Raw genomic sequence first — 11,764 nt, 5'->3', positions numbered from 1 at the left:
GTATCGGAAGAGTGTTTTAACGAGCATTGGAGAGACTATTGGGCATGTCATTAAATTGGATGATAATACATGTAATGTGATAGGGGTCGGTTCGTCCGTATGGCTATTCTCCTTGATCTTAACAAGCCTTTGGTCTATAGAATTAAAGTGGATGGTCGCCTTCAATGTGTGGAATATGAGTCCCTCCCCAACATTTGTGTTTCTTGTGGGCGTTATGGGCATTTGAGAGATTTCTACTCTTGTGTTTCTACACATGAAAGACATAATGAAGAGTTGGCTGTGCAAATGGTAGATCGAGGGAACCATGAAGCTCCTATTATGGTTGAGAAGGAAAATGATTCGGATATGTTTGGACCTTAGATGTTAGTAGATCATAGGAGTAGTAAGATCAATTAGAAATAGACAACTGCTCGGGATGGAAGGAAATGGCAAGTTTTAACAAGATTACGCTTCAATGCTCTATAGGAATTACGAATAAGAATCATGAAGGATTCTAGGAGTCTGTCCTCGTTGATTCAGCCAAATTAAAATGCAAAGGGGTTGCCATTTATAATAACCCCTTAGGAGAAGATAGGTCAACACACAAGATAGCTTTTACTTAGGTGCTTCGTTACTCTGATTCAGGCGTGGATTTTGGGGAGATTGTTATGGAATCGGGCTTAGAGGTGAGATGGGCTACTAAAGAGACGAGTTTGGCTGATTCAAGCCTTATAGTTGGGCCTCAAGATCAACAAGCTTAGGTGGATGTTAGGCTTTCTAAGTTTGGCTCTAAGATTGTTGAACTAATGGGTGTTATACTACTAAGCATTTTGAATACATTGACCTAAATCCCAACTCCTCTTCGTCCAGCTTGCGGGTTATTAATCACAGGGAAATTTCAAAGTTGTAGACGGTGGAAAATTTTAGTACGGTTACTATTTCGTTGGTACAAGGACCTCATTAGGAATTTGTGGAAAAGATAGGTGCAACGACTTTGAACTCGAAATGTCATTCGGTTATTAATTTTGTTGAGAATCGAAACCCTAACATTCTCATGGGCAATCTGATTTTTATTGATTCATCACCAAAACAAGTTGAGCATACTATTGGTTCAGGCTCGTTGAAAGTTAATGAACTTAAATGTTTGAGGAAAGCTTCCCACACTTTTCAAGATAAATGAAGTAAATTTAAGGTGAGGGCTTATGATTGTGAGCCTGTAGCTGAAGTGATAATAAAGGTTGTAGACAGAATCGCGTCTGAAAGCTTGATTATGGACTCAAGTTGTTTACATGAGGCTTTGGCGGTTTCTAATGAGGCGACCAACTTGGATGCTCAAGGTGGGTTTATTGCATGTTTCTTTTCTTTTCATTAACTCTATGATGTTACCAAGTCTATTTGTTTAGAACTGTCAAGGGTGTGCGCCTCCAAAATTTGTTTGGACTGTCAGAGATTATTTTACGGATTTTGAGGTTGATGTTGTTGCTTTTCTTGATACACGAGTTAGTGATTCGAAAGCTGACGAAATTACCTCGAGGATTGGTTTGGGTTGTTCCCATAGGATAAAAGCTCAAAGCTTTGCTGGGGGTTTATGGACTTATTGAAAGAATAGTGTCTAGGTCCACATTCTCTTCAATGATCCACAATTTGTTCATTGTTGTTTGGGGAAGAAGATGGGTTCAACAAATATTCTGGTGATGTTTGTTTATGGTTACCCGAATAAGCAAAAACGTAAGGTCTTATGGGATCGATTGGATCAGGTTGCATAATTTGTTAACGAGCCTTGGGTTTTGATGGGGGATTTTAACTTTCTTTTGGCCTTAGATGAAAAGAAAGGGGGTCGCCCAATTATTTTTGGATGCAAATTATTCTAGAATTGTTTTTATAGCAATGGCTTGAGGGACCTTGGTTTCAAAGGTCCTTAGTTTACTTGGAGAAGATGAGCTATTTTTGAAAGACTTGATCAGACAATTGGAAATAGTGAGTGGTGTCGTTTCTTCTGTGATGCGACAGTCTTTCATCTTCCTTATCTCAAATCTGATCATAGGCCCATTTTGTTATCCATGAATTTTTTTAGGCACGTCTTTCGAGTTAGGCCTTTTCGCTTTTTAACTTCTTGGGTGTCTTATCCTACGTTTTCTCAATTTGTTCGAGATAATTTGAGACATGGGTAAAAAATATCAAGTAATCTTACTTCTCTTACTACTAATCTTAAAAAATGGAATTCTGAGGTTTATGGTCACATCGATCGATTGCTCATTGCATCGACAAGATTCAAGTTGCTTTAGATCAAAGATGGTCCATGTATCTTCTAAATCTTGAAATTGAGTTGCGAGTCGAGTATGAGAAGGTTTTGGATGAGGAAGAATTTATTTGGAAGCAAAATTTGATATTGGACTGGATTCAATTTAGATACTGCAATAAGAAGTTTTTCTATAATAAAGCTTTCGTAAGGCAAAATTCTAACAAAAATTCTATTTTGAAGTTTGGGGATTGTTGTTGCTATGATAATAAGGTTCTCATTCCTAAGATGTTTCTGCTTCTCATTCCTAAGATCAAGAATCCTGGATCTTTGTCCCATTATCGTCCAATAAGTCCATGTAATATTCTGTACAAGATTGTTACTAAGGTTATTGCCAACCGTCTCAAGCCAATTTTCCATTCCCCCATCATTCAAAATCAAGTTAGTTTTGCGGCGGGGAGACAAATTAAAGACAACAATATTATTACCTAAGAGATTGTGCATTTGATACGCACCAAAAAAAGGAAGAAAACCTAAATGGCTATAAAAGTGGACTTGGAGAAAGCATATGATAACTCTATTGGAATTTTATTGAAGATACCTATTGGATGTTGGTTTTCCTTTGACTTTATCTAGTGTCATCATGGAATGTATCTCGTCGATTTTCATGCTAATAGTATGGAATGGAAGGCTTTCGGACAAGTTCTTTTCTGAGAGGGGTATTAGGCAAGGCTCCCACTGTCTCCTTACATTTTCGTTCTTTGTATAGAGATATTAGGTCATTTAATCCAGAGAGGGGTTGAAGATAAGACTTGGAAACCAATTACTTTGGGTAAAGATGGGCCATCCATTTCATATATTTTATTCGCAGATGATCTTTTCTTATTTGTTGAAGCAAATGCTGATCATGCACATAGAATTAAAGATGCTCTTAATACATTTGGAGCGGCTTCGGGACACAAAGTTAATGGGCAGAAAACTACAGTGTTCTTTTCAAAAGATACAAATGTTAACAATACTGTCACTATTTGTAGCATCCTTGGGTTCCATCATTCTGATGATTTGGAAACCTATTTGGGCTTGCCATTGTTTTATAAGTGAGTCATAATGAATACTTTTAATTTTTTTGCGGATAAAGTCCGACGTAAGTTGGATAGCTGAAATGCCAATATGCTTATGATGGCAGGATGAGTTACTTTAGCAAGGTTAGTTCTGTTGTTGTTACCTAATTATTTTATGCAAATTGTGAAGATCTCTTATGGTATTTGCACATAAATTGAGAAGATTTCTTGAGGTTTTATCTGGGGGAGTTTTGATTTTAACAAGAAGATTTCTTTGGTTAAATGGAGGGATTGTTGCCAGCCTTTGTCTAATGGAAGTTGTAGTAGCCCAAATTTGCACGGCCCAATATAGAAAAATAAACCCAAAGAAAGATAAAACAAAAAAATCCCAATTTACCTTTTTATTTTTTTTAAAAACGAATATGGAGTCACCGCCGATCCTTTTTATTAGGTGTAATCGGGTCACCTCAAAATTTAATCATCTTAACAAAAGATTAGATTTTACGAAAACGATAATTTTTAGCCTACGGAATCCAAGAATATAGGTTTGGGAGTCTGTTACATATGAGGAAGGATTAGCACCCTCATAATGCCCAAAATTGGAACCTAGTTGGTTACTTGATGTTTTGATGTCAAAAATTAAAAATTCGAAGAGAATTTAAAATACGATCCCTCTTTGCATGATTTTTTTATTAAAATATTACTTAACTAAATTAATTTTCACAAAAAAGACCTTATTTTAAGTTAATCGAGAAGAAAAGATCATGCTCCGTAAGTTAGGACACGATGCTAAAGTATATCGTTTTAAGAGGTTGCTTTTGTTTTACCTAATGAATGAGAAATATTTGAAACCAAAGCAATGTTCATTACCTTTTAGAATTAGGGGAGTCGTGCTCCTAACTTATGGAGTATGGCCACTTTCTAAAACCAAAGTAATTGAACATCCATTTTAAAAATAACAAACGAGATTTAAATAATGATCAAAGGGTGATTATTATTGTTTTTGAGGATTCAAAGCATCGTATCCTAACTTACGGGGCATGATCTTTTTTTCTCGATTAACTTGAAATAAGGTCTTTTTGTGAAAATTAATTTAGTTAAGCAATATTTTAATAAAAAAATCATGCAAAGAGAGATCGTATTTTAGATTCTTTTCAAATTTTTAATTTTCGACATCAAAACATCAAGTAACCAACTAGGTACCAATTTTAGGCATTATGAGGGTGCTAAGCCTTCCTCATACGTAACAGACTCTCGAACCTATATTCTTGGATTTCGTAGGCTAAAAATTTTCGTTTTAGTAAAATCTAATCTTTTGTTAAGATGATTGAATTTTGAGGTGACCCGATTACACCTAACAAAAAAGATCAGTGGCAACTCCATCTTCGCTTTAAAGAAAAAATAAAAAGTCGATTTCAAAAAAGAAGTTTTGACAGAAGTCTTGGTTTATGATGCCTTAAAGAACAAAATGATTCTTTTATGCTCAACTTGGGTTTCAATATCCTTACAAATAAGCAAGCTTTATGGGTCAGAGTTCTCTGAGCCAAATATAAGATTTCAGAAGTTTTCCCGAATGATATTTCATGAAGTAAATGCTCATTTGTTTGGAGATTGCTTGCTAAGGTTTGACCTCTGTTGCACCAAAGTCTTCTCTGGTCTGTTGGAGATGGTAACCTTGTTTAATTTTGGACTGATAATTGGATAATGGATATGGGTCCTTTACTTAATTACTGTCAGAGTCATTCTCTTATCGATACTTCTATCACTCTAAGAGAGGTTGTAACTATGGATGAAAATTGGAATTGAGGTTATTTGCGATGTTTTTTAGATAATGATATTCTTTCTTATATTGCGGGAATTCTGGTGCCAAATCCCTTGATTGGACAAGATGCACTTATCTCTAGATGGTCTCATAATGGTGATTAATTTGCTTATAGTATGCTTTTGAAGCCCTTAAACCCATCAGATGATAAATGGAAGCTTGTTTGATCATTGGATGGTCCTCAGCGGGTTTGTCAATTTCTTTGGTTGGTCTTCAAGGAATGCCTAATGACTAGTGTGGAACGTTGCAAAAGAGGAGTTTCGGAGAACCCTTCCTATGTGTTCCATGGGAGCATTGTGAAAGAGCAATCTTGTAGGAGTTTTGGAAGCAAATTATCCCTTCCAAACTCTTGATTCAATTTTTTTTCTTATTCTCTGCAGGATTGGCTTTCGGCAAATTTGAGGAACATTTTCGGCCTCGTGTTCTAGGATGTGGTTTGGCAATCTTTTTTTGGTATTGTTTGTTGGAAGCTTTGGAAACAAAGAAATCTCATAGTGCTCAAATGAGTCTCTTTCAACTTTGTCAATGTCATTCAGTCTTCTTGGTGTTGGGCAAGATATATTAAGCTAAGGCCTGGTAAGTTTGGTGGGACTACTAGCAATCGGAGCAGGAATTGTAGGTTGAGTCCACCATTTACTGGTTCTTTTAAATTAAATGTTGATGGTTCTCGCAATCTGTCTTCGGGTCTTGCATCTTTGGCAACAGTGGCAAGAGATGAGCATGGTAAATGGATGTAGGGGATCGGGAGAAATATTGGAAGATGTAGTGTTGAACAAGCTAAACTTTGGGCTATTTATGATGGTTTTCAACTAGTATAGGATGCTAAGCAGAAGGATGTTATTGTTGAGACTGACCACGCTTTAGTCGTCAAAGGTATCCATGGTGGCCTCAAAGGACATGTGAATAGAGATTTGATTTAAGAACCAAGAACTGTGCAGACGTGAGTGGCGAGTGGATATTAAGCAGATTCCAAGGGAAGTGAATTTCGCTCCCCAAATTTTGGTAGGATTAATGAGAGAGTAACCGATTGGCACTCTAGTGTTCCATGTCACTCATACTAAGGTTGCTAACCAGATTCGGTTAGATAATAGTTTCTTGCTGTCTAATCCTAATGTTGTTTTTGTTAATTTGTAATTGAATCTCTCCAATATTTTGCTACTAATATATATATGTATTATCTATCTATCATTTATTTAAGGGATTTTCATTAGTTAATTAATATTATTTTTGTTATTATAACCTAGTAGTTAATAATCTAATGTCAACTTAGTTATATAATGAATAATAAAAGAAATATTATTGTCCATTCAAAAGGTTTTTCAAACTCATGCTTATATATATTATATATTATAAAATTATTTATAAAAATAAAAATTATTTAAAATTATTAAGACTTATAAGAATTGTTGATTGAGTCTTAGCTTGATTGGTATGGACGTTATTGCCAATGTAGGAGGACATAGATTCAAGTGCGATGAAGCATATTGTCCTCATATTTATGTATTGGAGAGGGGTTATAGGCAGGGGCGAAGCCAGAACAATCTTTTAAGGGGGGCCGAATGAAATTTTAATTTTTTATAGTCTATATATTTATAATTTTTATAGGATTAAATCAAACTTTTATAATTTTAAGGGGGCCAAAGTACAATACATTTTAGGGGGGGCCAGGCCCATGCGAGCCCCCTCAAGATTTGCCACTGGTTATAGATAGTCCTAAATTTTGTGTATTTCGAAGGTTTTTAGAGAATTATATATTTTATATGTCTGGATAGTAATCGAAGATAATTACTTTAAAGAAATAAATGTTAAATGTAACTTGGATTGTATCATTACGTACTTTAACACTACAGTGTAGCTTAGAGAAACCCAAGTTGTTAGCAAAGAAATGCTCTGTATGGAAGTGTTAGGGGACATGTAACATTTCTTGTCAGCTGTGCTTTCCTATGTATTTTCAGAAAGATGTTACACTAATATGATTATGTATTAAGAAGTAAGAAGCAAGGAAATGTGTTAAAAGGTTAAGTGCTGAAGATTGAATTATTAGATTAAATCACAGACCAAGTTTGAACAATTAGGTTCATCTCAACCTTCATCGCTGCATTTTGAGACAACAAGAGTATGAAAAGTTTTGCCCCAAAATTCAAACTCCAACTCCTATGTTACGAAGTTCGTTTGAACTTTGCTAACTAAATGTTCTCCGTAAACAGCTTTTTCGAACTTCCGAGTTCCGCCGCTCTTCCGTACACAGACTTCCAAAGGCTCAACTGCTGCATCGTAATTTGGCTGTTCGGAAAAACAATAATATTCAGGAAGGTCAAAACTGACAGATAATTCTACTTGTAAATATTAACCTCGCAAATCAACTAGCCACAGTGTAGTGGCAAATGACTTGCGTTGCTCAAGTCTTTGGTGACATTAGGTCTTATGCTCAAACCCGGATAACCCCTTTCCCTACCCCTTGATCAAATCATAATAAATATTAACCTCATAAAAAAAGGCGACACAGACACGATATGTCGGAGATTTATTGATAACTCGATGTAGAGTTGACTCGTATAAACCATTGGATAGTATCTGCAATTAAACCAAACCTTTTAGCAAGATATAATAGACGCAACATTTGAAATCACTTTTAGCTTCGTGTTAATGTACCTTCAACATATCACCAATGTTACAGACAAACATTCCGGGAATCGGAGGAGCTGAGATCCACTCACCAGCTTGGTTTCTCACCTGCAACACTTTGATTAGATTAACTGTTGTCAACAACTAAAGCAGCAGCATGATACAAAGGTGAGGACAAAAACTAGAAGTCGGGAAAGTTGAAACCATCCAGCATAAACTGTTAGGTCTCGAGAATGAAATGGAAAACCCCAGGACAAGGAAGATGTCTCACATTTGGTTAAAAAATCAAAGATGGAGAAAAATCAAGCAAGCAATGGTTTGGTCAAACAAGATAAAAGTGCTAACTATACCTGCGGTAATCTTCAGAATTATAAACAAAGAAATGTTTTGCGGAACTAAAAAAGAAACATCTAAACATGCTGTTTCATTAATACCTACTTCCCTTCTAACAAGAGAATCGATAGCAATAGATCAGTTTTGTCAATTCCTTAAAACAGGAAACTAAGAGGATCATACCTGAAGTGCAGTAATATTTTCATCTTGATTCACCAATGTTAACAAACCTGTTCAAATATTGTAAAACTTAAAATGGCGGCCTAAATCTTTTAAATCACTCGTCTCAAGTTAAGAGAAAACTTTACCATAGTCCGTGTGTGCTCCACTGAATTGTTTGGCCAAAAGACATGGATAAAGCAAGTGAAGAAAAGTAAGGAAATAGTAAAAGAACAGCAACTTAGACAAAGGGAAAACCAGCAACATTCACATTCCATTACCATCCAATGTCATTTTCAGACGTGCATTTTCCATTTGCTGTTGATGCTCCTGGGTAACCAATAAGGCGCATCACCCAAAATGCATCACCGCCTCTTTCACCTTCAAATTCATCTGGTGATCCACCCAATGCAAGAGCAATTCCCCGCATAATTTTTCTTGACACTTCTGTAAGCAACAAAAATACAAAAGTTGCCATCAATTTCCGGCCAGTAAAATTATTAAAGGAGAAAATAAACTGACAAAAGACAAGCATACCTGTACAGAGGCTAATATACTCCTCCATGAGTTCTTTGAAGTTCGGAGGATAATGTGGCCTGTCAAATACAATATTGCAAGACAAAAGAACATCAACTCCAAAACTCAACCTAACTTTCAGATCAGCCACTAGATGCAAAATTGACAGTACCAGCATTCCCATGAAAATGGCAAATCCATGACGTTGTGAGACAGATGTAACGTATAACCTTTTTGCAATGGCTTAGGTCAATTAATTAAATTATCAAGAATTTTGTGTACACCTGGAAAATTTCAGGTCCTTGGATGAAAAAAAAAAAACTCTAACATTGCACTAAGGCCCTTCCAAAGTTGATCAATCTCATTTACGGCCGTACTGCATAAGAAAATATTGTAAAATGGATACAGTTGAGAAACCACTAATTCTTATAATGTACCATTGATTGCATCCTTCCATGGGTTTTCCAAGAGCTCCATACATCCCTTGTTTTAGTTCTTTATAGCACTGTAATCCAGAAAAGCATACAAACTGGAATTATATATTATACAGAAGCAAACAATATGTGCTACTTATTATAATACTTTCCTACAATGGAACTGTTAAAGTTAATCCCAACAATAAGGAAAAAACGATATAATTGAGATAATTAAAAGGATAATCTAACATCGGAAACACCTCTTTTCAGGGCTGCACGGAGATGGTTCATGCAAAGAACCTCTCCAAGCATTGGAAGTTTCCACTACACTACCCAAGAGTGAATAATGCATTTTCAACTAAATCTATGACTGAAACTTTAAAGAACTAAAATAGTACATGCTGATAAAGAAAAAATAATCAAAAAAGAAAATATGATTTGCACAAATATAAACCTTAGAGTTCAGTTGAAAGTGCATTAATCACCCTTGTATATAAAGTGGCGGAAAGGTAGTGGAGAGAATCCTTTATCAATGATTAACTGGAACTAGCAATATGGCACCAGCAGAGAACTTATGTCAAAAGTCCTTGTATATTCGATTATAACAATTTCAGATTGGAGAAAACACATTAAAAAGTCCCACTGGCACCTTGCAATAGCAATGCAATGGTAGAACATAAAGTAGCTGTTAGTAACACCCACATCAATTGCTTCATGCATATCAGGCACGCCTTTGGTTATGTTTTCTCCGATTCTCTGGTATCCCCTGCATTTGAATGTCACCTTACCCAGTCAACGATATCCATATCCATATACACTAATCATTAATCTTAAACCAGTAAACCACTAATATTCACATATAGGTTCTACTTCACCAAACAAACCTGTATCCAGCAGCTGGTGTCATCTTGATCTTGAGTTTTTCTTCATAAGGAAGATCGAAGAATTTGTGTGTGATATTTCTAACCTCTTTAACCATGGTCTCAGGGATACCATGACCCTTCTAATGAATCCGAAAGTGTACCAAAAAAGAAAACCGGGCGACAAGTTAGGCTATCAACAAAATATAAAGAAAATTTTCAGTTTATATGCATAAAAATCAAACTCCATCTTTCAGCTATAAAAAATATCATGGGAAAATTTTCAAATGAGAATCAGATTTTATGCTCTAAGATTCTTTGACTATTAGCAAAATACTAATATAAACCTATTCTGGTTCAATCTTTTATGTTTCTTTAAGCACCCGTATCTAACATTCATATCCAATGCATATCCAGATATGAGCATTAAGATATGACCCTCCAAGATCCTCCAATATATCTAAAAACTTAGACAAAATTGAATATATCCGTGCCGGATAAGTACTTATATCTAACACTTACAACAAAGTTTCAGCATCATAGGTGTAAAATTAGAGTTTATAAGAACATAGAAATAGAATAAGAACTAGAAGTGAAAATTTTACCGCATAGAAGAACCCAGCCTCACGGCAAGCCTGATCCAATTGCTTAACAACTTCACGTACACCAGGGTCTTGAACCATTTTTGGATCATCGCATTTGGCCAACAAAGGAGCAACATCTATATCACGACTTATAAATAAGAAAAAGAAGGACGGCTAAAATCCCAAAAATAATCACAAACTTAACAATCTTCAGATTTTCAGAGATACAAACTTAATCAAAATCCTTTAATTCAATTAATAAACTACACTGCTTCATTGACCATTTTCCTTATGCTTTTAGTTTAAATTAATCAAACCCTTCTTTCTTTTGCTTGAAACCCAGACTCAACGTTTAAGATGGAGGTTCAAATTTCAATCAAACTTAGAACTTGAATTCGAATCAAAACCCAATAGTTTCTGAAAGGAAAAATTGTATTAATCGGAAGAAGGGCATGCAAAATTAATCAGATATATATATTGGATAGATAATTTCGGAAAAATCATGGGATAATATATACTATACCGATGATTGGGATGGATTTGAAATCGGTGGCCATGGCGTTGAGGAACTTCTTTTTGCTGCTTCACCTTTCTCTATAAGATGGACAAAGATTCGATGAATTATTAGTAAGAAATTAAATTTGATTTTGGTACATGGAAAGACGAGAAACCTGTGATGTTTGTTTTTTTTGGTCCTGTGTCATCTACTTAGTTTTGTCGCAATAAGAATCCACTACCACAAAAAGAGCTTAAAAAATACTTCACTATACTATTTTTCTTTTTAATAAAATAATCGTACAAAAATATGGGTAATGAGCTCGAGTAATTCGATTATATCGTAACTCGAACTCAAGCTTAAAAGTAGTTATTCAATTGAGCTCCAACTGAATGTCGAGCTTTAAATATCGACTCAAACTCGAATTTAATAGTATTCAGACTTGACTTGGCTCGGTTACACCCCTAATTTGCTATATGTGCAGTAACTTAATTTTATTTATTTAAATATGTAATATAAGTTTAGTTGAACATATAAATCATAATTTTATTTTTTTACGATTGGTTAAAAATATACTTTATTTTATATGTTTAGTTATATATGGAACTTTTAGATTATAATTCGAGAAAGTCCTATGGCTTATAAAAAGGAATGTTGATTGCTTGGTAAGTGAA

General features: G+C 35.1%; 1 protein-coding gene across 2 annotated transcripts; it reads right to left on the bottom strand.

Moving 5' to 3' along the window:
- Positions 1-7,107: 7,107 nt before the first annotated feature.
- Positions 7,108-11,402, bottom strand: LOC107914325 (probable 2-oxoglutarate-dependent dioxygenase At3g50210). Of its 2 annotated transcripts, XM_016843201.2 has the most exons (13): positions 11,266-11,402; positions 11,118-11,188; positions 10,616-10,731; positions 10,035-10,153; positions 9,853-9,916; positions 9,172-9,239; positions 8,756-8,814; positions 8,500-8,665; positions 8,368-8,387; positions 8,243-8,289; positions 7,754-7,834; positions 7,586-7,675; positions 7,108-7,384 (listed from the first exon to the last, which is right to left on the bottom strand). In XM_016843201.2, the coding sequence occupies exons 2-13, from the start codon at positions 11,149-11,151 to the stop codon at positions 7,256-7,258; spliced, it is 993 nt and encodes a 330-aa protein (XP_016698690.2). In that variant the 5' UTR covers positions 11,152-11,188; positions 11,266-11,402; the 3' UTR covers positions 7,108-7,255. The 2 variants fall into 2 exon arrangements, with proteins under 2 accessions (XP_016698690.2, XP_016698694.2); XM_016843205.2 differs by lacking the exon at positions 7,586-7,675 and having other exon boundaries at positions 11,118-11,333.
- Between the last annotated feature and the right edge of the window lie 362 nt (positions 11,403-11,764).

This window comes from Gossypium hirsutum, chromosome D10 (assembly GCF_007990345.1).
Source record: "Gossypium hirsutum isolate 1008001.06 chromosome D10, Gossypium_hirsutum_v2.1, whole genome shotgun sequence".
Lineage (NCBI taxonomy): Eukaryota > Viridiplantae > Streptophyta > Magnoliopsida > Malvales > Malvaceae > Gossypium > Gossypium hirsutum.
The sequence above is the reverse complement of the archived record's forward strand: the minus strand, read 5'-3'. Positions and strand labels throughout refer to the sequence as shown.

Excerpts from the sequence above, each read along its gene's own strand:
- LOC107914325 (XM_016843201.2), bottom strand. The coding sequence starts at position 11,151 with ATGGCCACCGATTTCAAATCCATCCCAATCATCG. Across the intron at positions 10,154-10,615 it reads AGGCTGGGTTCTTCTATGCG|AAGGGTCATGGTATCCCTGA; the intron begins GTAAAATTTTCA and ends CGGATTCATTAG. Across the intron at positions 8,666-8,755 it reads GTATATTAGCCTCTGTACAG|AAGTGTCAAGAAAAATTATG; the intron begins GTATGCTTGTCT and ends TGTTGCTTACAG.